Source organism: Phalaenopsis equestris, unplaced genomic scaffold (assembly GCF_001263595.1).
Source record: "Phalaenopsis equestris unplaced genomic scaffold, ASM126359v1 Scaffold000932, whole genome shotgun sequence".
In the NCBI taxonomy this organism is placed as follows: Eukaryota; Viridiplantae; Streptophyta; class Magnoliopsida; order Asparagales; family Orchidaceae; genus Phalaenopsis; species Phalaenopsis equestris.
The window spans coordinates 481,743-509,382 of record NW_018165371.1 but is presented as its reverse complement, the minus strand read 5'-3'; the positions used below and the strand labels follow the sequence as shown (position 1 = coordinate 509,382).

The following is a 27,640-nucleotide window of genomic DNA, read 5'->3' as shown; positions in this document are numbered from 1 at the left end:
ACATAACTTCTAAGATATCAGTTACAAACAATAAGTATTTTCGCAGTTATACACTCTTCGTTGCTCACGTCGCGTCAGTCTCATAGCTTTGGGAGACAGTTCTACGATTATACTAAGGGTGTTTCAACTCGTTGCAGTTTCTTCCGGTGGGCTGGGGGTCCCACATGTTACACTGCCAGCAATCATGAGAATCTGATGTTTTCCCAGGTTGATAGGTACAGATGAGAACAGACGTAGTATGAATTTGAAATTAAATATTTTAATATTTCTCATTGTAGTTGTACTTGTCTTTGTCCTTTTTTTATTTCTTCTGATACTCACGAGAGTGTGAGAACTGTGTCATCTTTTAGAACTGATCTGTGATATTTGTATGTTCCTGCACTATATAATTTTGTACTACCAATAAACTATTCTGAATAAGTTGCCCCAAATAGTTTTATCAAACAGGAGCAGAGGAATGTATTTCCACTACCCCAAACAACAAGCCAGATTATTCTGATAATCTACAGATTATCAGAACAATCTATTTATCAGCGGATTATAAATAATCAACAACTGCGCCAAACAGACCCTAAGATAAAAGCCACTGTTGTGTAGCGATACGAAGACACAGGAACGCCTCACCGTACTCCGTAGGGTCGAATTTGAACATAAAATCATTTCTCAACAGCCCATAATTGATTGTCTTTGCCATAACCAATTATCCAATAATACAACATATGAAACTTTAAGCAAAAAACATCCTTCAAAAGTAACGTAAATATTCAAAGCAAGAAAGTCATTGTGGGAGAAACTCCACACATTAATACAACCTACAATGACACAGCCCAAAACTTTGACCACCGGCAACCTCAAGACCATTCTCCAGTTCAATGGAGTAAACTTATTTTAAGATTTTCTATGAGCTTAAGTAATATAAAAATCATATTAGCATATTATAAATAGAAAATTACACAGTATATTTAGTTCTCAACTACTTCAATTAGGGTGGTTTCATAGTCACTGGGTGCATCAAATCCATGGAAGTTCAGCACAGTAGCAGCAACATTGGCAAGGCCACCATCTGGCACATCACTCCGGAAACGAACACCGGGACTCAAGCCGGGGCCGCCGATGGCGATAGGAACCTGCAGAGATTTTTTTCAGAGCGAAAAAATCAGATCAAAGCAAAACAAATATATGATTGTGATATCAACAGCTACATAACAAATTATATCCATCAAGTGGTGGTACTCAGCAGTCGGTTAACGTTAAGAATGCAATGAAAAATATCTAAATAACCCATTAATTCGTTTCAGAGCCATCTTCATTCAACCAAAAAAATGAGGCATTTACATCCATACCACAATTCTCATATAGTTATACATCTAACACCCAAACTTTGATATTTTACATCCATACCATTCAAATCTTTAACACCACAAAATACCACTATTACTAACTTTTTAAAAGTGAAAAACACCTTTCATGCATAGCATTACAACACCAAAGTGTTATTAATGCGGATATCAATTTTTGGGTGTTATATATGTAAATGCATAAGAATTGTGCGGTATTTATTTAAATTTCAACTAAATAAGATAGTTGGTGAAACGCGTGCACATAAATGGCGTTATTTAGCAAGTAAATAAAGATTGTTCACATGTGCCTACCGGTTGAAGGGTATGAGAGGTGAGAATTTGAACTTTCCCTTCTTTGTCAAAAATTGGCTGCCCAGATTTACCCCTTTTCACCATGTCCTCAGCATTGCCATGATCTGCAGTGACAACATAGATGCCACCCACTTGCACAATGGCATCAAGAATCATCTGCAAGAACAAAAATAAATAAAAACATATATCACTTAGAGATTATTTTTTAGTGCAATGAATTCTTTTAAGATTATGGTGTGACTATCATCACATTTTTAAAAATCTGAAAAAATTACAAGATTTCAGCACAATCTATATAATTTTAACGGGGCTCATTGCAATCAGATGTAATTGCTCGGCCTCGGCATTCATGAGGCCATAATAAACTACTAGGTCTGATGCAACCCTAGTAATTTAGAAAAATATTCTCAAGCTTGGTAAGGTTTGATGCAACCCTAGTAAATCTACCAAAATTTGATAAAATGCTTGAATTTAACAAGATTTGGCCAGCTAAATTTTCTTGATCGATTGAAAATTATATCAATCGACTAAGAAAACTCACTCGCAAGCCTCAACCACTAAAAAAAAAACTTCTTAAAAAGAAGAAAACCAGTGAGATCTCTCAGTTCATTTTTCATTTTCTTGTGTTATTTTTACATGAACATTTGCTTTGAGAACCAAGGTTTTGCATAATAACAACTCAACAATCTTTACTTTTGAAAGTTAAAAGAATAGCCTTGCATCTTAAAGTAAGAAGTTACCTTTACAGCTACATCTGCAGCCTCACAAGCCACAGTGGTAGCCTCAATATCACCAGTGTGTCCTACCATGTCACCGTTCGGTATATTAACTCGTACCTGAGGGAACGAGAAAGTGTAAGACGAAGAAGATAATACCGAACAATTTCATCTTAAATCTAGTTAACCTTTACCTGGTCAAAATTGCCGCTGAGAATAGCATCCCTTGCCTTCTCGGCAATTTCAAGTGCCTTCATTTTAGGCTGAACGTTAAAGGTGATTCCAACATCACTTGGAATTTCAACATACTCTTCCAGTGTTGAATCAAAGCATCCAGATCGATTTCCATTCCAGAAAAAGGTGACATGACCAAACTTCACTGTCTCACTGTTCCATCAAAAAAAAAAAAAGAGAAGAAAGTGCTTATTAACAGTTACCAAATAGTGCAGCAGAAGAAAACACGAAATTGATGACAAAACTGTGAGATATATTCTCATAATATTGAAAATACAAATCATTGATAAAATAATTTCCACATATAAAATTAAAAAAGAGCTTGGCGCAGAGATTGGATGCCATATTCCGCTCCAGAAACTTAAAATTCCAGACGGAGGACATGTTCAAAAATAATAAAGTTATATTGGTTATAACAAAATTTTTGAAGAAGACAACTTCAAATTCATATGATTGGTACCAATTTTAAAGTATCAACCATTTTGGGCCAGTGGAATTGGTTGAAGGGCTATTTGTTGACTGTTGGCATCAAAAACAGCCAATTCACAGGTTTAAAAAGTCTCTAGCAATACAATAATTTATTTATTACTATTATTAATATTATTTACTTTGACGCACTAGATTGCATTAAAAGACTCGTTGATGGTTGATGTTGAGATGGAATTTTTGTTGCAAACTCCAAAACAATAAATTCTTAAATGGAATGAATTAATGATGCACAAATGAGACCCTAAAGATAATGACACTAGGTAAAAACATTGCAGTTAAATGGATCAATTAATTAAATGTTCCGTTAACAGTTACTCGACTAAAGAAAAATAAACATGGTTTGAGCTCAAACTAAATGACATCTCCAACAAGTGCATAACAATAAACTACATCTCTAATCTTCAGAACAAAAAAAAAATTTCTTCTAATTTAAATCCTTAGAGATTTTAGCAAGTGTGTAAAAAGGGTGATGATGATATAAAAGAATGAAATCAACAAAAGCAGAACATCATGCAGCCCAACAAATAAATAAAAACAAGAAACTAATTGTTGTTAAGTCAAAATCAATCCCTACAAGCTCTTAAATAATATGAATTGCTGATCTCAAGGTCCATAAGAAAACAAAGCACAACATGTACCTGCAAGCGAAAGTACGAATACCATTCTTCACAAGGTATTGACCTGATGTCCTATCTATCTCGGGAGGAGAAACAAGATAATGGTTTGGAAGCTTTAATTCGCCATCATATTGAAGCATTCCAGCATATCTAATCTTTGGAAAACGGACACGGTCAAATTTATCAAAGTTATCATATTCAAGAGCTTTAGCAAGCATAACCATTCGGTCCGCTCGGAAGTTAAACGTGACGACAGCATCACCATCCACTATTGGGCCGACTGCTTTACCACTCTCATCAACTATGACAAATGGAGGCAAATATTGATCATTAGCCTTAGGTTCCTTTCTGAGCTCTTTCACCGCTTCAACTGCATTTTGGAACTTGTAAGGTGCTTCGCCAAGAACCTGAGCATACCAGCCACGTTTAACGACATCCCAATCATTCTGCAAAATGAAATTTGGAAGAATCATTAATCAACAAATAAGCACAAAAGGGAAAGAGACACCAAAGAGAAAACACTTCAACCATGTTTTCAGAAATATTGGCCTAATAATTGAAATGTTCAAAAAGAGAAAATAAAAGGAAATTTACATATGTAGCATACAATTCTTATGTATTTACATATCTCAAACTTAAACTTCCATATTTGCATACATTTAGTTTTTTAAGTCTATGCACGAAAATATGTATTTCATTTTTAAAAAGTGATAACAGTGCTATTTTTTATGTGCTATTACTGATTTGAGCGCTGTGTGTAAATATGAAAGTTTAGGTGTGAGATATGTAAATACATTAAAATTGTGTGCTATAAATAAAGAACAAATAGAACAGAGTACCTCATAACGATCCATAGTAACATACATCCGTCCACCACCAGACGCAATCTGTGCATCAATGCCATTTTCACGCAAATTTTTAAGGTCATTTTCAAGGGTTTCCACAAAGCCTACACTGCTTCCATCTATGACATCACGGCCATCAGTTAAAAAATGTACTCTGATTCTTTTGGCGCCATTCTCGCTAGCACCTTTCAGCAGCAGCTGCACTCAAGAAAGGACAATTTAAGGACAAAATTTACAAGGGAAAAGAAAGAGTGGGTTGTTTTTCTCTTAAAACCCTTTTTTAATACCTGTAATTGATCAAGGCGGGAGTGAACACCTCCATCACTTAGCAATCCAATCAAATGCAAAGTACCTTTGTCAAAGGATTCTTTGATGTATTTAAAACCATCTCCTTCATATATTTTTCCCGAGGCAAGAGCAAGATCCACAAGCTTAGCCCTGTAGTTCAATAAACAAAGTAAGACTAGATTGTAACCGACTTTCTGATAAGGAAGAACAATGTTGCCTCAACAAATCAAATCAAACCTAAGCAACATGAATGGATTAGTTTAACAATAATTGAAGGGAATCAAGGATCTTCAGTTTTTTAAGTAGTTTCAGTTCCAAATTTTACTGATTTAAGGAGGATTCTGAAAGTTTGAAGTGTATTTAAAAAGTCAAAACCTTGGATGACCCTGAGTTATAATTTAGAACCTGTGGTCGAATCAAATGTAAAATGAACATGCTTCTACTAGGCATTTCAAACTACAAAGGAAAAAATTAGAGTGAATTTTTCATTTGGTTTATAGGTACTCAGTTCAAAAGTAAAGCATCATTCTAAATGAGTTCAACATAACAATTAAATACAACAAAAACTTTTGCAACTAAGAAGAGTTGAGCAAACAAAAAAACAAAATTGAAATAAAAAAAATCGTGATAAGAATCAAATTGAGAAGCAGTGAATAATGTACAAAACCTAAGGAAAAATGCGTGAGACAATAAATGCAATTCTATGTTGGGAGTTAATGAAGAGAATATAAGGAACCTTGTGGTTATCTGTTGTTTGTGTGGAGGAGCAATAACATGTGAAGAAGTTGGAAGCAGTTTTCCAAGTACGCTAGTGTGTGGAGAAGAAATAGTATTTGGGCAAAGAACGAGAGGGTCCAAAGCATTGTCTGTAAGACTTAATGTTTTATTTTTTCTTCTTCTCATTTATGAATTGGTTCTCCCGTCCCTTTTATTTCATTAATTGAACTAATCCACCTGATTGGCCGTATAAGTTAAGCCCGAAGAGAAATCACGAATTGCAAGCACTTGTATGCCCAAGTGGCAACCAACAAGCTTAGACTTCTCCATGCACATCAGAAGCAAGTGATGCATAAAATACTAAGCATCACAACATTTCACATTTCAAGAATTTAATGTGCACTTTTAATAACATTGATTACAAAAGCAAAATCTAATGTAAAATGGGGTTATTATCACATTTAGGCAAAAAAATTGAGGCTTTCAGACAAATTTGTATTAAAAAGCAGGTTTCACAAAGGAATATTAAAAAAGCTTCAGAAAGCGGCTTTGCAACCACAGTTTTTTAACCTATCTTATGAAAAGGGGATGCTCAATAAACAAGCTCGTAATGTAGAAAGTCATTACATCAATTTTTAGGGGAGTAAAGCACCAAAAGAAAAAAAGACTCTAGAACATCATCAGCAAAAAAGCCCTCTAAAATTACTGAACGAAATTCATAGGATTCAAGAAAAAACTGCAAAGTGAGGAAATGTTCTAAAATAACCAAATATGGTATGGTAAAAAGAGATTCCCAAAGCACATACTGTACTTTAAATCAATCCATCCTAATTATTAAAACATAAATTGGATCAAATTCATTTAAAAATCACTCATATTCAAATTGTCTGCTAACATTCAAAGGGAAGATTTAAACTTCTACATTCAGCAACGTCCCTTTTACAAAATCAAATCCAACATGGCAATCTTTTAATTAGACAGTTGTCAGAAAAACAATGCAAAATAAAACTTCCTATTTAGATGCATAACAATGAGTCACTTCCATAATGTGCTACCTTAGATTTCAGTAATTGTGAAAAAAAATTTCACTATTTTTCGAATAAGCAAAAAGAAGCATGCACCGAACAGAAGTTCAGACAAAAAAAGGAATAAAAAGTTTCAGAGGTCATAAAAAGGAAAATCATGATTTTAATATTACCCCTGTGCAAAGATGCGTCCGGCCCCAAGTGCATTATGTCCAACTTCACTGTTACCCATATCATCTTCAGTTGGAAGCCCCACTGCTGTCCCATGAGCCCTAACCAAGCGCCATTTTTCAGGAGCACCCTTCAAATATGAAAGAGATTGTTAATATCTTTAATAACATAAAGGTAAATATGTACAAACTCTTATTAATGAAACAAAAAAAGAAATTTTCGGATATCAAGAGTTGATTCACTTTACATCACAAAATCCACCACTACATGATTAGTAAAACACAAGAAAGTAATCATCCAAATTCATGAATGCAATTAAATACATTCAAATGATAAAGTAAGATAAGATGAGGATTTTCCCATTTTACTTCTTGCTAAACTACTTAGAAATATAGTAAAATAAAACTAACCAGATAAGATGACATTTTTATTTAAATACATATAATTTAACCTAATTTATTGAGTTAATTAAACCATAATATTTGTTTTTCACGTCAATAACCTTACAATGATGATGTTTATTTTGAGGTGTACACATTGGGTTTGATTATATATGTAGATTAGATTGTAAAATGAACTTATTTGCAATGTTGAACTAAACTCATTCATGTAAATGGAAGAATGTTTTGAAATAATAAAAATTGGGAATAACAAATATTGGGATGACAAAATAAATGCATAATGTGAGGTTAATAATCATTTTCCTAATATCTATGTGCATGTTAAGAGAATTTAAGCAAAATCAGTTTCAAATTTGATTAGGAAATTCTTTTTACAAGAAATCATAAGAAATTTTTAAATATAAGGATATCCTTTTTTTTGTTAAATTATCTAGCTTTGGATATGCAATGGATTGAATAGATATTAGATAAAGATAATTTTGATTGTACAGTTCATAGAGTAGCAAAAAAAATGAAGAAAAAAAAAACTATGGTCTATAGAGAGCAATGTGTAGGATCGATAAATACTAGTCATGATGGGCATACCACTTGTGGTCTACAGCAAATAAGTGGCTAACATGTTGAAGAATGAACATAATATACCTTATGAGGGACATTTTTCTTGACAATTGTTATAAGCTTCATATATTTGTTAATATATAATATTAATCACGTATCATTCATGCTTAGCAATTCTTGCTCATTTTAATATGTGTGGTAAGTTTTGCCACTATAATTAATGCATAAATCTGATACTATTGAAATGACCCATACGTTGGCATTATTTACTTTATATTGTATATAACATTGATGTGAAATTAATTTTATTCATATTAATCACAAACTCTTTGTTATAAAATCTTGCTCCTAACATAATGTTGTATAAGTTATTCTTGCATGCTTGATTTATGTCAATAGTTCCTTCCAGTTATAAGGTTGGTTAATCGGGCCAATGGGCTTACAAAATGATGACCCCTCAAAAGCAATCAACTCCATCAAGTTGGTGAAGATACTCCTTTAATTCCAAAGTATTATGAAAAACCAGCTATATATAAAGCATAGCCTATAACTTTGACAAGCCTTTTCTAAATATATAAATATGTGATACGGATACGTGTGAATATTTGAACATTTGTATGCATTAGCTTCCATAATTATTTAGGTCATTTATCTTGAACTCTAAAATATAATAATCATTGTTCAATTAGTTGCAATTTCTAATAGGTCATATCATAAAAGTTTCCATAATTTGATGCAATGATGATAATTATTATGACCCATCTTGTTTTACATGTGAATTTATAATCATATTACATGTCTTATGTCTTACTTTTTATTAATTAGTGATACATTTCATCTATTGAATATATTTTTTACAAAGTTATACCTATTAAATTTTACGAGTTATTAAAAATTCATTTTCAATTAATTTTTGTTGGATAAATTAATTTAAAGACATTTGATTTGAGAAGCTTTGATCATATTTTAGAAGGATATTGATTATTGTAAACATTTTTTTTAATTATTCAATTAATTATATATTTATCAACTTCTACCAATTTGTTGAGTTACTGTTGAAATTTTCTAGTATTGATGGGCAAGTTGTGACTCCTGCTAAGCTTGGCTTCCTTTTGACTATTCTTTTATGGATCCTTAAATGTTTCACCTTGTAATTCCTCTATTATAGGATTTCATAAATTGATTCCTTGGCTTCTCCATAACACTATAATGCCACCTTGGCTATATAATTACAATGGTCATGCGAGCCTTTTCGGTTCACTTAGTATGGTCAGAGTTGTCTGTTGTTCTCATTAATTTTTTTACTATAAAATGATGGAGATTTAATTATTAAAAATATTTATGTTTGAGGCAAGTAAAGAAGATTAAATTGATTTCTAATTTGAATGATAAATATGTAGTGGTAAGCAACTTCTTCCAACAGTCTCATCGAGTAACAGGAAATTCAACAAAATTGATATAAGTTATATCCTAGTAGTAATATGAGGCTCAGTTCTTTTATTTGATGATATCTTTTTGTTTTACTCTTAATTTTTAATAAGCATTTAGCTCTCGATGATTCTAGAAAAAGTCATTCTAACACAATGCTATTCAAGGTTAATTGTGATGCTATAGCACCGTGATCATTCAAGCGGAATAGATAAAAAGTTGGCAACTTGTTAAAATGGAAACATAAGGAGAGGAAAAACATAGTCCAACAAAGAAACCTAGCCAATGAGTTGGAGAAAGATAAATTTCAAGGTTCAATGCTTGTTCACCATTACAATATTGGTATGAAAGAGCTGAAAAAACTCAACCTTCTAAAGTACAAATTAATTCTCTCTAATTTTTATTAGGATGTATTAGTCCTCTCAGCACATTTCCTGACCAAAACAAGTACCCAACCGACTCCAATTGATTAAGTTTATTAACTTGTTCAAACTGAGTTAAGGCCAGGACTAAACAATTCATATGATTAGGCTAGTTTTATGCTAGTTAAAATTAATTGGTTAGTTCAGCAAAAAGTTATATCTGCAGACTCTTTTGAATTGCTAAAAATATAATGCATGGCTTATTTGGTAGTTGCTTTTGTAACAGATCATTCCATCTAATTGGCCCTCAACTCTAGTTTAAAGTTTCAAAATTCACAAAAAATATAATTTATTCTCTAAATAAGGAAATTTGGTTTCATTGGTCGATGTAATCCATAGCATATAACCATAAACAAAGCATGGGAAATCAGTTTCTCATGATTAAGAGCAGAAATTAAATCCTCAGAAAGTACATGTTAATGCAATGAATATCATGCGCAAGGAATTGGATGGTTCAGTCTAAATCAAATCAATTCTGCATTAATTTCAAGTCATTGATGCCCTTAAAGCACTTTAAACATTATCTATTTCCAAACTACATCTGAAGATTCAATTACACACCCAGCTTTAAAAGCATCAATAAATGCATAAAAGCATGAATTATTGAATTAAATAAAGGTGGTATGGTTCTTGGTCGGTAATATGATTCATTTTGAAATATTTGTGTTCATTGTCTGCAAATGCTTCTAGCTCTGTAAGCACATTAAAAGAGCCAAAGTCTACCAATTATTATAAAAAGTAATAGCAACAGCAGTGTATGTTTCTTTTTTCCCATCATTTTTAATTAAACATGATAATATAAAGTTAATTGATCATATGATTCTAAGAACTATACAAATGAACGCACACCTTAAACCAAAAATTTTACCTATAGCACAATAGTTTTCCTTATTTCCTTAATACCTTTTTTTGCTAGCATTTCCAACCTCTGTAAAAGGCCATTATAAACCACCAAGCTTGTTTGGCTCATTGTAGTTTCACAGAAAACTGCGATGAACTCAAATCTGTGGAAAAGATCGAGCATGCTAAGATATTCGAGCCTAAGAATTAAAGTTCTAACTAATATATGCTGCTTGTTCAGTAAGCACACTCAGTGCTTATTTAAAGTATAAAGCAGCAGAGATGCATATTACTTTTCTCCGCTTTTAATAAAGCTAATTATTACATTAAGATAATTGATCATATGATTCTGAATACCATTAAAAGGGCTGCATAGCTAGAGACAAGTAAATTTTATCACAAAAACACCACTTTTATTCTTTATTCCTTCAAAATAAGTAAATTTTATCTCAAGAACACCACTTTTATTCTTCATTCCTTCTAGCCATTAAACATTAAATTCTAAAGCTTTCTTTAATTCCTTAATATTTCTCTCGTCTAACACTTCCAACATCCGTCAATGAAAGAATATTGTGCCTTTAAAACAAAAGTCATGAAAATCCACCCTATCTTTGGTTTTTGCTTCAAATAAATAAACCAGTTTTGCAATTTGCATCATTAACAATACATAAGGCATGGATTTGAAAAAAAATGTGAAAACATGCAAGTGTTAATTTTTTTGAACATTATGCCCTATAGATTGCGAACATTAAAACTCCACAGACTACATATAATATTCCAATGTTTACTACTATCATGTTTTAGCTACAAAAATAACATTAAAAGAGTATGAACAAGGTCCTCATGCAATGTGCATGTACCGGCTCTTCTACTCATGCAACAAACGAGACAATAGCCAAAATGGAGTCATTAGACCAGCATGATAATTTCATCTATTTCTTAGGCAATATAGGACAAAGATATGGATTATCAATTGATGTAGAAGACGCATTACTCACTATTCTGTATGCTCTAAAAGCTTGTAGCTAAGGCATGCTAATTTCATCTATCTTTGGTTTTTGCTTCAAATAAATAAACTACTTTTGCAATTTGCAAGAGCATTAACAATACATAAGGCATGGATTTGAAAAAAAATGTGACTACATACAAGTGACAATTTTTTTGAACATTATGCCCTATAGATTGCGAACATTAAAACTGCACAGACTAAATATAATATTCCAATGTTTACTACTATCATGTTTTAGCTACAAAAATAACATTAAAAGAGTATGTACAAGGTCCTCATACTATGTGCATTTACAGGCTCTTGTACTCATGCAACAAATGACACAATAGCCAAAATGGAGTCATTAGACCAACATGATAATTTCATCTATTTCTTAGGCAATATAGGATAAAGACATGGATTATAAATTGATGTAGACAACACATTACTCACTGTTCTGTATGCTCTAAAAGCTTGTAGCTAAAGCATGATAATTTCATCTATCTTTGGTTTTTGCTTCAAATAAATAAACCAGTTTTGCAATTTGCAAGAGCATTAACAATACATAAGGCATGGATTTGAAAAAAAATGTGACTACATACAAGTGACAATTTTTTTGAACATTATGCCCTATAGATTGCGAACATTAAAACTGCACAGACTAAATATAATATTCCAATGTTTACTACTATCATGTTTTAGCTACAAAAATAACATTAAAAGAGTATGTACAAGGTCCTCATACTATGTGCATTTACAGGCTCTTGTACTCATGCAACAAATGACACAATAGCCAAAATGGAGTCATTAGACCAACATGATAATTTCATCTATTTCTTAGGCAATATAGGACAAAGATATGGATTATCAATTGATGTAGACAACACATTACTCACTATTCTATATGCTCTAAAAGCTTGCATGAAGGCAGTACCATGCAACCTTTCTCCCATAGAGTATTCCACTATTTCATAAATTTTTCTATATGTGCACAAGGTCTTACGCCATTCAAACAGTTAAAAAAAGGCCCTCAAAAGTATTGTATTTGTTGAATTGTGCTTACTTTAAAAAAAACTTGAGTGATAGAATAGAGTTTATGCATGCAACTTATGCTCATTTTACAATAGATAGCATAAAGATTTACCTTGTTCCACCATCATAAATGCAAGGATTTCATGTTAGAACTAGACTAGGACCATTGTTCCATGAAACACCACCACCACCATCATCACTCCTCTTTATCACCACATTATATTTGGGATCAATATGCCATCACTATCATCATTAGTCTTACCCCAGTTATTTGGGGTTGAGGTTATAAATCCTAATTTTTCATTTGTTCCTATTGAGTATTGAAAGTAATTTTAAATATATTATCCACAAATTTTGTGAGCTACTTCTATCCATATTATGTTAGGTCCACTTTTCCAAGTTAGTTCTTCAACATCAATTTTATTTACTCATTTATGATGCATTTTTCAACCTCATTGTACAAAATCAAACCAAAATATTTTATTTTTCACTAACAAGTCTTTCAATTTCATTTTAATAAAATAATTTCTCAATTTATCCTTCATTTTAACATCCTCCCATTCACACCTAACTTTGTTGCGAAAGAATTTATTATTACCTAACAATCGAAACTATACAACCTAGCACACTTAATTGCAATTTCATAAAACTTGACTTCAACCCTCCATGATATTACTTATCTCACAATATTCTCAGGAAATTTTCTGATTTTAACAACTAAGTTTTAAATTTATAATTTATATCATCATCAACACCCATATTATTATGTAGAATAAACCTATGCTACTTAAACCTATGTAAATATCACCAAGGCACGCAAAAAATAACACATTAGAAAATTTTCTGAAAAAAGATGTATTTCATAGAGCATATTCTACACACATGATAATCTAGCATTACACACAACAGAATATAAATCGATAGTCAGAACAACAAAATAACTCTCATAATCAGAAACACAACTTGAAAAGAACAGTTACATAAATATACTCTACCATACAACTATAGCTTCCACAACAACATTAGCAACCATTTAGATTCCATGAAACGCTCAAAAAAGATCAAAAGTTCTATTTCTAAAGCAACAGGATTCAAACTAATTCACTAATTTAACCTATGTTATCAAAACAACTATCATCAGAAAAAAAATAAAATCCATATTGCAAAAATACCGTCTTAAGGGAATCCATCGTCGGCGTCTTGGCTGTGTGGATGCAATTGTATTCATCAGGTTTAGCCTCGCCCCATCCATCCAAAACAACTACGGCTACCGTCTTCCCCTTCGGAAGCTTTGGGTGATCCGCCAGTTTCCATGAAAAATCAAAGCTACCCATTTCCTCAAGTACACGCTATAAAAATCACATCAAAGACATGAAACTTCGCATTAAAAAAAATAAAAACATCCATTATAAACAATCTACATCAATATTTCATCTCAGCCCTAAATTCAAAGTTCTGAGACGAGAAAACCAAAGACAAATTAGAGCAAAAACAGGGCGACAGATCTGTACCTCGCAAGAACTTTAGATTTCGCAGATCTGTGGGAGAAAATTGCAGCCCCAATGTCTCCTTTTATAGAGAAAGATCCCAGAATTAGCGAAGTTTGAGCAGTTGACAACCACGTATTTTATTTGCCAATTCATCAAGAAATTGGACGGCTGTGATCATATTAGTATGCAATGGACAACAAATTAGTTCCGTGCTTTCGAAACCAGCGGTCGGTATGAAAAATTCATGTGAGAAATATAGACCGTTTGATGAATGATGGAGGGTGTGAAATCAAATGGGTGTGCGAAAACCATGGCCGACCTGAGAGGCAAAATCGTGGGTCAAGGGTTCCAGAGGAGAGAAATTTGAAAAAAAATCTTTGAACTGGTTTAATATATTATAAATATCTTGAGCATATATTTGGAACATTCAATTATAGGATGATTTATATACGTGCCACGTATTCCTAATTATTTATTTATTTAAAGCATGCATAAATAAATATATTTTATTTTTTGAACTTAATGTTGTGGTATTTTTTGATGTGATTTGAGATATTTGGGTGGTGTAATTGAAAATAAGTAAATTTTTTGTTTTTGATACATACGAATTGGGTAATATGTATGTAATTACCCCATTTACATGTTGTCTTACTTACGCATAAAAAATGTATTTTATTTCTCAAAAATTAAAATGATAGTATTTTTTAATGATATGAAAGATTTGGCTGTTGTAAATATAAAAAAACAAATTTTCGGTATTAGATGTGTACATACATAAGAACTTGATGGTATGTACGTATTACTGGGGGTGTAAAAGAGTCGCTCGTGTTCGGTTGTTTAAAAAATATCATTGTTCGTATTCGGCTCTCTTTTATTTTCAATACACAAAGTGCATTCATGTATAGCTCGTTTGCTTAGTGAACTGAACTCAAGTTCTACACGAGCGAAGAGTTATTTTGAGAATCCTTGTCACACAGCCGTAGGATGTTAAGGGTTGAGGCAAGATTTAAATATTATTATTTATATTGAAATATTATTTAAATATAATTTAACATATTTTTATTCTATTTTTTAATTAATAATTTTAATTGATTATAAATCTTTGTAGCCACGTAGTTAATTAAATTTAGGTACATACCATGTGAATATTTTTGAATGATTAAATGCTATAAACAAAAATATTTACTTGCTTCTTTTTGTATTTAATTATCTTGTTCTGATCTAAAAGATTAGATGCTATAAACAAAATGTCGAGGACATATTTTTGATAGATTTAGGTACATACCATACCACACAATTCTTATTTATTTACATATCTAACACCTAAACTTTTATATTTACATTTATAACACTTTGATGGCATACATCCACACATGAAAAGGCGAATTTCGCTTTTAAAAAATTACAGATGTAATTTTTATGTGATATTAAAGATTTAAGTGTGTATACCAAAAAAAAGTTAACATAAATCTTAAAGGGATTAAACAGTTCAAATGAGCGCCCCTATTGTTGATCGAAATTTCACAAAGAGGATCATCAATCGAGTCCAAATGATTGACACTAAAATCTGACACCGATCACATGTTTGTATATATACAGATTGTAAAATTTTTCAAGCAGTCCTATCACTCCTAAAATGTCATCCAAATTCAGAATCATGACATTTTGGTATAATTTCCTGAATTTTTTTATAAGACACACATCTTCCTATAACTAAATTTTTACATTGTTTACACAAATGAGGATCATCCCAAAAAATAAGATTTTGCATCATAAATGAATTTCTTTTACTATTGTTTTATCAGTCCAAATGGTAAAATACCACTAATAATATAATTCACAATATCAGCATACCAATGTATTTCTCATCCTTTCACAGCATAAAGTCACAGCATAAAGTTGTTCATCAGAATCTCTCTCTCTCTCCAGATCAAGTATTTCTTCATGTTAAAAAATAGAAGAAAAAATCTCGATAGATGATCATCTATTTGATTATCAGTCTTTTTCTTATCGACAACTATAAAATCAAACTCTTGCATCAAAAGTATCAATCTAATTAATCTTAGTTTTGCATCTTTCTTTTGCATCAAATATTTAATAAGCAGAGTAGTTTGTATGCACAACACATGCACAACACATTTAGTTCCAACCAAATATGATCTAAACTTATCAAAAGCATGCACAATGACTAATAACTCTCTTTCAGTGGTGATATAGTTAATTTAAGCATCATTAAGCATCATTAAGAGATAATATATGACCTTGAAAATCTTATTATATTTCTGCCCTAAAACAGCTCCAATTGCATAATCACTAGCCAGCTCCAATTGCAAAACAGCTCCAATTGCATAATCACTAGCATTATACATTAATTCAAAAGGTTTCTCTCAGTTTGGTGAAACAATTATAGGAGCAATGATCAATTTTTTCTTTCAAGTTTCAAACGCTTTAAGACAATCTTGGTTAAAGTCAAACTTTGCATCTTTTTCTAGAAGTTGGCATAAAGGCTTGGTAAATTTTGAAATCTTTGATATATCGCCTGTGAAATCTGACATGTTCTAAAAAGCTCCTAACTTTACTTACAGTAGTAGGTGGAGGTAGGTTCGATATAACCTGAATTTTTGCATGATCTACTTCCATATCATTTTCTGAAATTTTATGTCCAAGAATAATTATAATTCCTCCAAGAATAATTCCTCCTGCAACCATAAACTGACATTTCTCTCAGTTCAAAACGAGATTAGCCTTTTCACAACGTTCCAGAACTTTCTCTAATTGATTTAGACATATTTCAAAGGAAGTTCCGAATGCAGAAAAATTGTCCATAAAAACTTCAATCCCTTTTTCAATCAAATCACTGAAAATTGACATCATACATCTTGGAAATGTTGCAGGTGCGTTACATAATCTAAAAGGCATTTGTCGAAAAGCAAAAGTTCCATGAGGACTAGTAAATATTGTTTTCTTTTGATCCCCAATGGCAATAAGTATTTGGTGATAACCGGTGTATCCATTTAGAAAATAAAAATATTGTGCCCAGACAATCTATCCAACATCTGGTCCAAAAAGGGTAAAGGAAAATGAACCTTTCGGGTGGCAGAATTTAATTTTTTATAATCCATATAGACTCACCATCTAGTGACTTGTCTTGTTGATATTAATTCATTATGCTCATTTGTCACTACAGTTACACCTCCTTTCTTAGAAACACAGTGAATTGGACTCACCCAAACACTTCTGAAATATGATATATTATTCTCGCATCTTACCATTTTATAATTTCTTTCTTAATCACTTCTTCATCATAAGATTCAATCTCTTTTGAGGATCAGTTCTTGGTTTATGTTGATCTTCCAATAAAATTCTATGCATACAGATTAAAGGACTGATTCTTTTAATATCAGCTAATGTCCATCCAAAGGCTTTCTTATATCTTTTCAAAGTTTATAACAACTATTGTTCTTATGCATCAGTTAGTTCTAAGGATATTATGACAAGTAGTGTAGATGAATCTCCTAAGAATGCATACTTTAAATGTGTAGGAAGTGTTTTCAATTCTAGTTCAGGGGGTTTCTTAATAGATGAAATCAAATTGTTGTCATTTTCTATAGGATTTAACATTTAAATTTGTCCTGAAATTATTTCAATTCTTTCGTACTCACTTCCATAGACTCATCTTGGATTTTATCCTCATCTTGATATTCCATATATTCCTTTTCAAATTTGCTTTCATATGTCTTTTCTAAATATTTATGGCTTAAATACTCATTAATATCCATTCTGAAGCATTCAATCTCTTGTTCTTTTGCAATGTATCTCATTGATTTTACAATATTAAATGTAACCTCTTGATCACTAACTTTCATAGTTAGTTCTCCTTTCTGTACATCTATCAAAACTCTTCCAGTGGCTAGGAATGATCTTCCTAAAATAATCCTAAAATAATAGGAATTTCTTCCTAAAATAATAGGAATTTCTTTATCTTCCTCCATATATAATACAATAAAGTCCACAGGAAAGATGAATCTATCAACCTTTACTAAAACGTCTTCTATAACTCCTTTAGGATAAGAAATCGAACAATCAGCTAACTGAAGAGTTACAGCTCTAGGTGAAATATCTCTTAAGCCCAACCTTCTGACAATTGATAACGACATAAGATTAATACTGACTCCTAAATCACATAAAGTTTTTCCATAAAATCGTTCGCCAACAGCACAAGAAATTGTAAAACTTTCAGGATCTTTAAGTTTTTCAGGAAGCTTCTTCTGAATTATAGCGCTGCACTCTTCACTGAGTGCAACAGTCTCATTATCTACAAACTTCCTTTTCTTATTAAGTATATCCTTCATGAACTTCACATAGCTTGACATTTGTTCCAAAGCTTCAACAAATGGAATGTTTATCATCAATATCCTCAAAATTTTCAAAAATTTTGAAAATCAATTATCTTTATACTTCTGCTTCAATTTTTGAGGAAATGAAGGTGGTGGTATTTCTATAGTGATTTTCATTGGTTTAATAGGACTTCTGACTCACAATAAAAATCTTCATCAGAATTTTCATTTTCCACCTCATTTTTTTTCTATTTCAACTTCTCGTTAAAATCTTTCTTCTAATTCTTTTCCACTTCTCAGTTGAATATCTTTAATTTGCTCCTTGTTCTGATCTTTAGGATTTACTTCAACATTAGTAGGCAATGTTCATGAAGGTCTATTGCTAAGTGTAGTAGCAATACATCCCAATTGATTTTTCATGTTTTTGATTGCAGCTCCTTAACTCTGTAATTGACTTCCCATTTGCAATATCAATTCTTCTATTGATAATTTTTTCTCCTTACTTTGCAAATTATTAAATCATGGGGAGTAATAAGGTTTATAAGCTTGATTTTCTTGATTATTGGAGCTTCCCATTGGGTTCACAACATTGATTCCCCATTGTAGATTTGCAACATTTGACTTATTTTTACTCCAACTAAAGTTTGGATGATTCTTTCAACCAGGATTATAATAATTGGCATAAGGATTATTAGAACGATTGTTTATTGCATTTAAAGTCTCATAAAAAGATTGAGATTCATCATCTGTCCAAATGAGTTCTCTTCAAGCATAGGTGTTGTTTGAGAATAATTCCTTTCATATTGATATTTCTTCTTTGATATAGCGACTATTTGAGCAGCTACTATAGATATTACATCAGAATCATGATTACTGACAGCTCTTTTTGGATTTATCTTTTTTGAGGGTTATTGAAAATTATTAGTAGTCATCTCTTCAATTAATGAATATGCTTCATTGAATGGTTTTGACATTAATGATCCACCAACAACAGCGTCAATTATCGATCTAAGAGATCCAATCAATCTATTATAAAATTTTTTTTGAATTATTAACCAATCAATTTTTGAATTATTAACCAATCTGACAACGCAAGGTGTGGACACTTCCTAAGGAGATCTTTAAATCTTTCCAAGGCTTCATAAATTGATTCCCCTTTAAACTGACAAAAAGATGTAATATCATTTCTAAGCTTAGCAGTTTTTGAAGGTGAGAAATATTTAAATAAAAAATTTTATGATAAATCTCCCCAAGTTCTGATATATCCAGATGCTAATGAGTTTAACCACATTTTAACTTTATCCTTCAGTGAAAAAGAAAAAAGTCCAAGTCTGACAACATCATTCAACACTCCATCATATTTAAATGTAGCACACAATTCTAGAAAACTAGTAAGGTGTAAATTGGGATCTTCAGTTGGTGTTCTCCCAAACTAATTGTTTTGTACCATTTGGATAATAACAGGTTTAAGCTCAAATGAATTGATAGCTACAATAGAGTTTTGTATACTCAAATGAATTTAATCTGCTGTAGGATTAGCATAATCCCTTAAAGGTATCTGATGATGTTTATTATAATTTCCATCATTATTTAAGTTGCAAGTCATTTTGCTGGAATGATTTTTATCTTTTTATTGTTATCAAATTTCTCTAACAGTTCTTTCTAATTCAGAATCATACGGTACTAAGTTTTCAGATCTTATACCACGCATATACAAAATAAAATAAAATAAAACAAGTAATTAAAAATAAGCAACACACTTAAACAAGAAAATGTTCAAACTAAACTACAAATACTCTTTTTTTTATATTTTTTAAATAAAATAAAATAACTAATACTTTCTGTTACTTCCCCGGCAACGACGCCAAAAACTTGATGTGCGAAAACTTGGGATTAAATTAATAATAAATATGCAATATAACCTAAACAATAATGTAACTTTAATGAAAATAATTTATATTTAAAACCTCTTTTAAACTCCCAATTCCCTTCTACATATAACGCAAGTATACGCATCATTCAAGTAATACAGGGCTCTAATGGAGTCGTAGATATCGATCGCACAAGGAGGCTGTAAATATATATAAGCTAGCTATTAATAATTTATTATTCAATAAAAATAAAAATAAAAAAAAATAAAGTAAAAAGTTTGAAGTTAAACTACTCAAGTGAAATGATACTAAATATGCAGATGTACGACTACAACAATTAAGTTAAACTAGATGCTAAACTTTCAAAAGTAAAATTGCTGAAATAAAATAAAGGTTTTTGTTGACGAAAAGTTAAAGTATGAGAAAACACCCTTCCCCTTTACAATGAAAATATGCCTTGTGAAGAAATTGAAATCATTTAAAAAATATATTTAAAAATTGTTTTATGTCAAATAGGGGCAATCATATTATCTACCATCTTCCGAATGCTATAAATAATACTGACTAATTCAGAGTTTGGTCCCTAATTCCGTGGTTAGGATGGGAGGATACTAGCTATCACTCTAGAGCTCCCACTACTCCCTCACCTAAGGCTAACATCTTGCTTTAATTTTCAAACATCTGGACCGACAACTACACCAAATTGGAGATTCTAATCTGTCACCTTAAAATCTTCCAATTTTACATCCAATGAAGTATATTTTCCTATTTATTTACACCTAATCCCATGGATGACATATTCTACCATGAAATCAAATGTGAGTATGCCTTTGTTATAGAAATCATATCCCCTTTTTAGAACATATGTTTCTCAACACATTTTAACAATTCAATTGGCTAGATCGAAAAGTAAATGAATATCGAAGTTATCGAAGTTCAAATCATCACACATTTAAAACCGTATAAAACAAAATCAATCCTTCTAAAACAAAATCAATCCTTCCAAAATCAATCCTTCACAAAACCATTTCTTCAAAGTAGGGAGAAGGATAAAGAAGTCTACTCAAAATTCATGAGAATGATACTATAAAACACGGACTTCATATACAAAAATAAGTTTACAAATAACAGAAATAAAAATACAACTTATCTCATAATCCTTCCCAAGCAAATCCCTATAAATTCTCTCCAAGCCTTTCTAAGCCTTTCTCTCTTTACAAGCACCTCTCAATTCTCTCTTAGAAGTGTAATGAAGAAGAAATCTCTCACCTTCTCTCTCCTCTTACAACCTTAGAAGATAATCTCCAAGCCCTTCACTTTCTCTCTTCATCTCTTCCTCTTGGTTCTCACACCACTTATCTTTTTTTGTGCCCCCCTTGAAGTTCTTCTCCCACTTGATTTTATTTTTTTTTGGCTGCCTCCTTTGAAAAGGAATTTCAATTTCCCTCCAAAATTCAAAAGTCAAACAATTGAATTCAAAAGATGTGTCTCTTTGATCCAAGAGTCAAATCCCTTCAAATTAGAACCTTCCAAAGTGTTTAGATGCATTGAATCACTCCATGGGGTGTTTAGAACAAGTGTCCCTTTGAAAATTTGCGCAAAATTTGTCTCGAACCGTCTTAATTTGAAAAAGTCGCATCTGGCACATCATGCGCCAGCGCTCTGGATTTTGGCGCATCATGCACCAAACCCCAAAATTGGCTGTTTTTGCTCCAAATTTTGCTCCTTTTGTCATTTTTGCTTCAAATGCCTAAAAATGGTATACCTGCAACAAAAATAAAAAAATTTCTTTCTTTGAAGTGCAATATCACCAAAAATAGGCATAAAAAGGTACTTAAAATAGTATATTATTTTTGTGTATCAAGTTTCCCATATTAGCTCTACCTACTAAGTGCTAGAGGTTAGAACCAACATATAGAACTTCAAGATTAGCAAAAAAGAGTTTGAAATTTCTATTGGTGAGGGTACCATCACTAGTCCTTTAAGAATTGTCAACAGGAAAGTCCTATTGCTAGATCCTAAGCTTCTAAAGGAAAGACCCCAAATCCTCACCCGAAAGTGAGGTCAACAAACCTATGGTGTTGCTAAACTCCTCTTGGTGTCCTCCAATTCGTTCTGTAGTCATTGGCTCCATCACGTCAGCTTCCAATTTGTTGTGTTGATCTCCTTTGCAGTTCTTCATCTGATCTAAACATTTTTTTTAATTTTAAATACATAGAAATGGATGATCTCCTTTCATCATTCCTATGGGAACGATGAAAGCGAGTCATTCGAAGGAAATCTTTAGATCTATGCCATCCTATTGCCAATTCTAAGATCCCTTCTAGTAAAAAAGATCTCTAGAACCCTCAGGTGATGATCTTATGACTAGAATCTCATGATTTTAAACTTTCTTTCAAAATTAACTAAAACTGAGGGCCATTATTATGTTTTAACTATACCTTTGCTAAAGAGATTTATCTTAATTGGTTGCTTGATTCACAGTTGATTGAGTCTAACAAACCTCCTTTGAGCTCCAATTAGGTTAGCTTGAGTGTATTCCAAGGATTTGACCATAAGCTCCTTGGTTTGGTCTAGAGGTAGTACAAAGAGATCAAGAAGAGGGTATTATTAGGGAAGTGGTTTTAGGGCTTGGTGGGTGAGATCAATTTGAAGTTTTTAAGAGTAGGATGAGGGATCTAGTTTGGTCCTATTTTGGCTTACAAAAAAATAGTAGTGGGATGGTGGTGGGAATGCTTGAGATTGATGAGGAAGCAACTTAGGGATTGTCTAACTGTTTTAGAGAGGAGTTTGATAGGGTTTTTTACAAACGAATATAGTATGACACTTCTTGTGAGATCTTAGATTAGGGGTTTTAATGGCCATGAGAGGACCTTGGGGAAGCTTGGGAGGTTCTCGGGAAAGAATAAGAAGTTGAGGTTGTCTGGATTAGGATTTGCCTTGATTAGATTTGACGAGGTGGCTGAATTTGCTTGGATTTGGTTTTGATCACTTTGGATTTGAGGCGGACTCCTTGGATTTGAAGTGGACTCAAGTTTGACTATGCAGTGACTTTGATTTGCATGTATGAGATAGGTTTGTGAGGATTAAACTTGGGTATTAACATGAGTTTAATGTTTTGTCATTTGTGTATTTCACTTGGATTTCACTAAACCATTGATTTGACTTGACTTTGAGGTGGCTTGATGAAAACTTATCATGAGGTGGTTTTATTTTTATTTTTTTGCTTGGACTTTGCTTGTATTAGAGTTTGGTAGCTTGAAATGAGATGGAGTTTAAGCTTGGTGGCTTGGAATTTGGCTTGAGCTGGCTTGAGATTTGAGGGCTTGGAGTAACAAAATGTAGTCTTGAAACTGGTTTGTCTGAAGTGGACTTGGCATTTGGGTGTGTTTCATTTAGATTTAAAATTTGGTGGATTGGGTTTTTGTGAAAATTGGTTATGTAATGGCTTATTATTGTATCATACTTTTAATTTCATTTTGGTTTTATTAATTTAATTTTGGATTTATCAATTTGGCTTTTGATGAAAATTTTGATGACTCTGGTGTGACTTGAATTTTTTTTTGTGATTTTGGTGAATTTATTTTTATTTAATTTTAATGTGATGTTTACTTTGTGACTTCCTTATTGATGTCTGTTTTTATATTGTTGCTTTTTTTTTCAATTTTGGGGTCTTGCTTTAATTTATTTGATTTTTACGAATTTGGTATATTTTAATTTTTGTATTAATTTTAATTTTATTTTGGTAAGTTTGTTTTAATTTTGATTTTATTTTAAGATCTTAATTTGTGATTTTCATATGTGATATTCATGGATTTTATTTATGGTTTTAATGTGTGTTTAACTGATTGAATACCAATCTTAAATCTAAGTATTCTACCTAAACTAAAGAGATAAAAATATATTCCACAATGATCATAAGATAGAGATGTTTATATTAGTTTGTGTAATCATTAGAATCCCATGAATAGACTCGATGAAATTAGTTATAATTATTAATTACTCAAGTTATTTGAGAGAATAATAAGATACTTCTAAGGATCTTATTATAATATAATATCTACATGTTGATGATTTGTATTATAAATTAATCAATACTATCAAATTTTGTGAAATCTAATATTTAGACTTTTAATATATAGTTAAAAAAAAAACCCTTGACCTAATCTATTTCTGGTAGATTGCTAGTTTTTGCTTTTTAACTAACCCACATCCCAATATCCCATTACATTTTTTAAGTAAAATTAAAATTAATATATTTTTTATAATTTATGAACTAATATATTTGGAATTATATCATTACTCACCTTTTATTATTTATACAATTACATACTTTTTCATGTGTAGTCCTTATCACTAATATTCTTTTAGGTTGAAAATAAAATATTAATGAAATTATTTTATAGTTTTGAAGAATTATAAATGAAGATCAAAAGCAAACAAAATGTATTGATAGAGAAGTAGTTAGATGACCACCACACCCTCATTAAATAATTATAACTCTTTGCATCATTAATGAAAGATATAGTAAACCTGCCATCATGCCAATTTCAGGCAAAAAGTGTAATATGAAATTGTACTTATGAGATAATGCATCCTAAATTTTAGTGGCTATATTTAAGCTTTCTATTATGAAGAAAATTAAATGGCAGAGGAATACAAATAACTGAATTGTGTGAAAAAAAAACTAAATTTATATAAAGATATAAAAATATAAGAATAATATAGAATTCTTTCCATTTATTTTCACTTAAGATGATGCCCAATGTCTTTAACAAGGAAAACACTCATTGTTATTTGTTGTCATCTAAAATGCAAATGTTAGTCATCAACGCTAAGAATGATGTTTGTCATTGATGCCAAAATTGATGTTTGTTGTTTACACCAAAACTAATATTTCTTGTCATTAATAAAGTTGAAATTTGACATTGATTCTACTATATTGTTGTTGCCATGAAGATTGACACCTACATATAATATTTTAATAAGGTTGACACCTACCATTACCAGAATAGTTGATACCATAGATTTTGCCATTAGAACAACGGATGATGTCCAATATCAACATATATATTTATCGTGAACACTAACACAAACACTTATCAATGTTTGCATCATTACCAAACATATTAACTCTTCTAGCTAATATAGCTGACACTAACTGTCAATAATAAGGTTGCCACACACTGTAATTAATACCAATAATTCTCATCATGACAAATAATATCAATGCATGTCATCACTACTAAAGGTAAAACTTGTCAATGACATATAGTCGATACTTGTTTTAAAAACAAAATTGATTTCCATTATTGTTTTGAAGGTTAATTTTTTTTATCGCTGATGAGGACAGTACATGTTGTGCCAAGAAACATTATTTCCAAACATTGCCACAACAGTGATGCTCATCATCGATGATGGGTGATCATTAAAGTCATCTCACAACGCAACGCTCATCTTCATCAATAATTCCAATATTCAATGTTAACACCAAGGCCGACTTCATTCATCATCAAAAGACTAACATTTGTTTTAAATAGTACATCAAAACCAACTATCACAAGTATCATAGATGCCCCCTATTACCATAAAAGGATAATTCATATTCTTTTTATCATCAAACGAATTTCTTAAAAGAGATGATCAAATAAACTATTAAGTGCTTCTTGATGATAGCTCGAACTTTTTACGATGCTCTCTATATTTTCTATGTGAGAAATATTTCACTATTCACATCTATTATATATTATTATGGTTTTGCTTAGTTAACGTAACATTTACAATAGACTCCTCATTCTTATGAAATCATTACAGAAAAATTAGGCCTATGGTTTTTTTTCTTACAATTTTGAATAAAAAAATCTTATTCCTCTCATGAGTTATTTCAATTAATATTAATTATCAATTTACAAAATTTTTGACTAATGAGAATATAATAGATGTCTAGCTCGACCATCATTATTATTTAAGACGGAACAAGCAGGGTTGTCAACGACCCGATTTCGAGTGGAGCTGTGTTGACTCAAAATCTTCTCAAAAAAAATTGATCCAAAATTTTGACTTGTAGCTCGACTCGTTTATCTCAATCCGTTTTCGTTCTGAGCCTAAATTTAAGTTTATTTTCAAGCTATTAATGATTTTTTAGCTAAATTCGCTAAATTCTTGGCCCTGACACACTGGGGCATTTAATGACCCGATTTTGAGCCAAGCTAGGCCGAATCGAACCTGCTCCAAAAAAATTAGATCCAAAATTTTGACTTGTAGCTCGACTCGTTTATCTCAATCCGTTTTCGTTCTGAGCCTAAATTTAAGTTTATTTTCAAGCTATTAATGATTTTTTAGCTAAATTCGCTAAATTCTTGCCCCTGACACACTGGGGCATTTAATGACCCGATTTTGAGCTAAGCTAGGCCGAATCGAACCTGCTCCAAAAAAATTAGATCCAAAATTTTGGCTCGTAGCCCGGCTCGTTTATTTCGATCAAATTTCAATCCGAGTCAAAATTCGAATCCCAATTTGGAACGATTAATAATTTTTGAGCTAAATTCACAATCCTAGTAACAAATCTATACTAATTGTTTGGGATTCTACTGAATTCATCACCCCCTATGAAGATGTCCACATTAAAGATTTTTTAGACCAATGAGCCAAATGGGCTGGCCCTAGTCCATATAGAAGAGTAAGCCCGTAAACGTTAAATGGACAGCACAGCGGACAACCCTCAATTTTCTTATCAATACATAATTATGGTGATGAATTATGTAAAACATAATTAAATTTATAATTAAATTTTTAGATAAATTGGGTATATTTGATTTGTTTTAGGTTTTCCTTTTAATAAATTCTGTATGTGAATAGAAAATTTTACTCTGATTTAAATTTAAAAGATAAATCGCTTCATCCCAAATGAGACTGAACGGCCCAAAATTAACCCGATTTGTTCTTATTTGGTTCCATTTGGTTCAGTTGACCTTTTGTTTCAAGCATTTATAAATTGAATTAGTAAGTTGATACATATTGAGTGTATTGCACTTTGTCCTAAGTTTGAATTTAAAGACTTAGGAGTCCTCAGGTTTATTTTTGCCTTTTATTTTATTTTGATTATGCATTGATATGAAGTAAAATATGTTGAGATATTTGATATATTAAGATAAAATATGTATTACTTTGAGGGTGCTTGGTAGAGAGAGTATTTGTTGAAGGTTGTGAGAGAGGATCAATAATGAAGGGTAGGGCTGTAACCGAGCCAAGTTTGAGTGGGTTCTAGCTTGACCTGTGTTCAGCTTATTCGAAATTTGCTCGTATTCGAAATTACAAGTGAATAGTGTGGTAGTGTTCAGCTTGATTTATATACTCTTATTCATGTTTTACACGTTTTAAACTTTTTTGCAAGATTGTGAAAACCGGGCCGGACATCAAACCAGTAGAAGGGGTTCAAAGTTCAGTGGTTCAACCGTGGTCAAACCAGGATTGAATCGGGTGGAACAATAAATAATTAAAATCAATTAAATATGGCCTA

At 31.6% G+C, this 27,640-nt stretch overlaps 1 protein-coding gene across 1 annotated transcript; it reads right to left on the bottom strand.

The window, feature by feature from the left end:
• Window positions 1-663: 663 nt before the first annotated feature.
• Window positions 664-14,053, bottom strand: LOC110032367 (2,3-bisphosphoglycerate-independent phosphoglycerate mutase). The gene is made up of 10 exons (XM_020735982.1): window positions 13,935-14,053; window positions 13,596-13,772; window positions 6,757-6,884; window positions 4,841-4,991; window positions 4,548-4,751; window positions 3,730-4,154; window positions 2,563-2,755; window positions 2,393-2,488; window positions 1,653-1,808; window positions 664-1,127 (listed from the first exon to the last, which is right to left on the bottom strand). The coding sequence occupies exons 2-10, from the start codon at window positions 13,755-13,757 to the stop codon at window positions 963-965; spliced, it is 1,680 nt and encodes a 559-aa protein (XP_020591641.1). The 5' UTR covers window positions 13,758-13,772; window positions 13,935-14,053; the 3' UTR covers window positions 664-962.
• Window positions 14,054-27,640: the final 13,587 nt, after the last annotated feature.

Bases quoted from the DNA above. Each gene is read 5' to 3' on its own strand.
- LOC110032367 (XM_020735982.1), bottom strand. From the start codon at position 13,757: ATGGGTAGCTTTGATTTTTCATGGAAACTGGCGGATCACCCAAAGCTT. The intron at 4,155-4,547 runs GTACTCTGTTCT...TTCATTTTGCAG, and splicing joins TTACTATGGATCGTTATGAG to AATGATTGGGATGTCGTTAA. The intron at 1,128-1,652 runs GTAGGCACATGT...AAATCTCTGCAG, and splicing joins CCTCTCATACCCTTCAACCG to GTTCCTATCGCCATCGGCGG.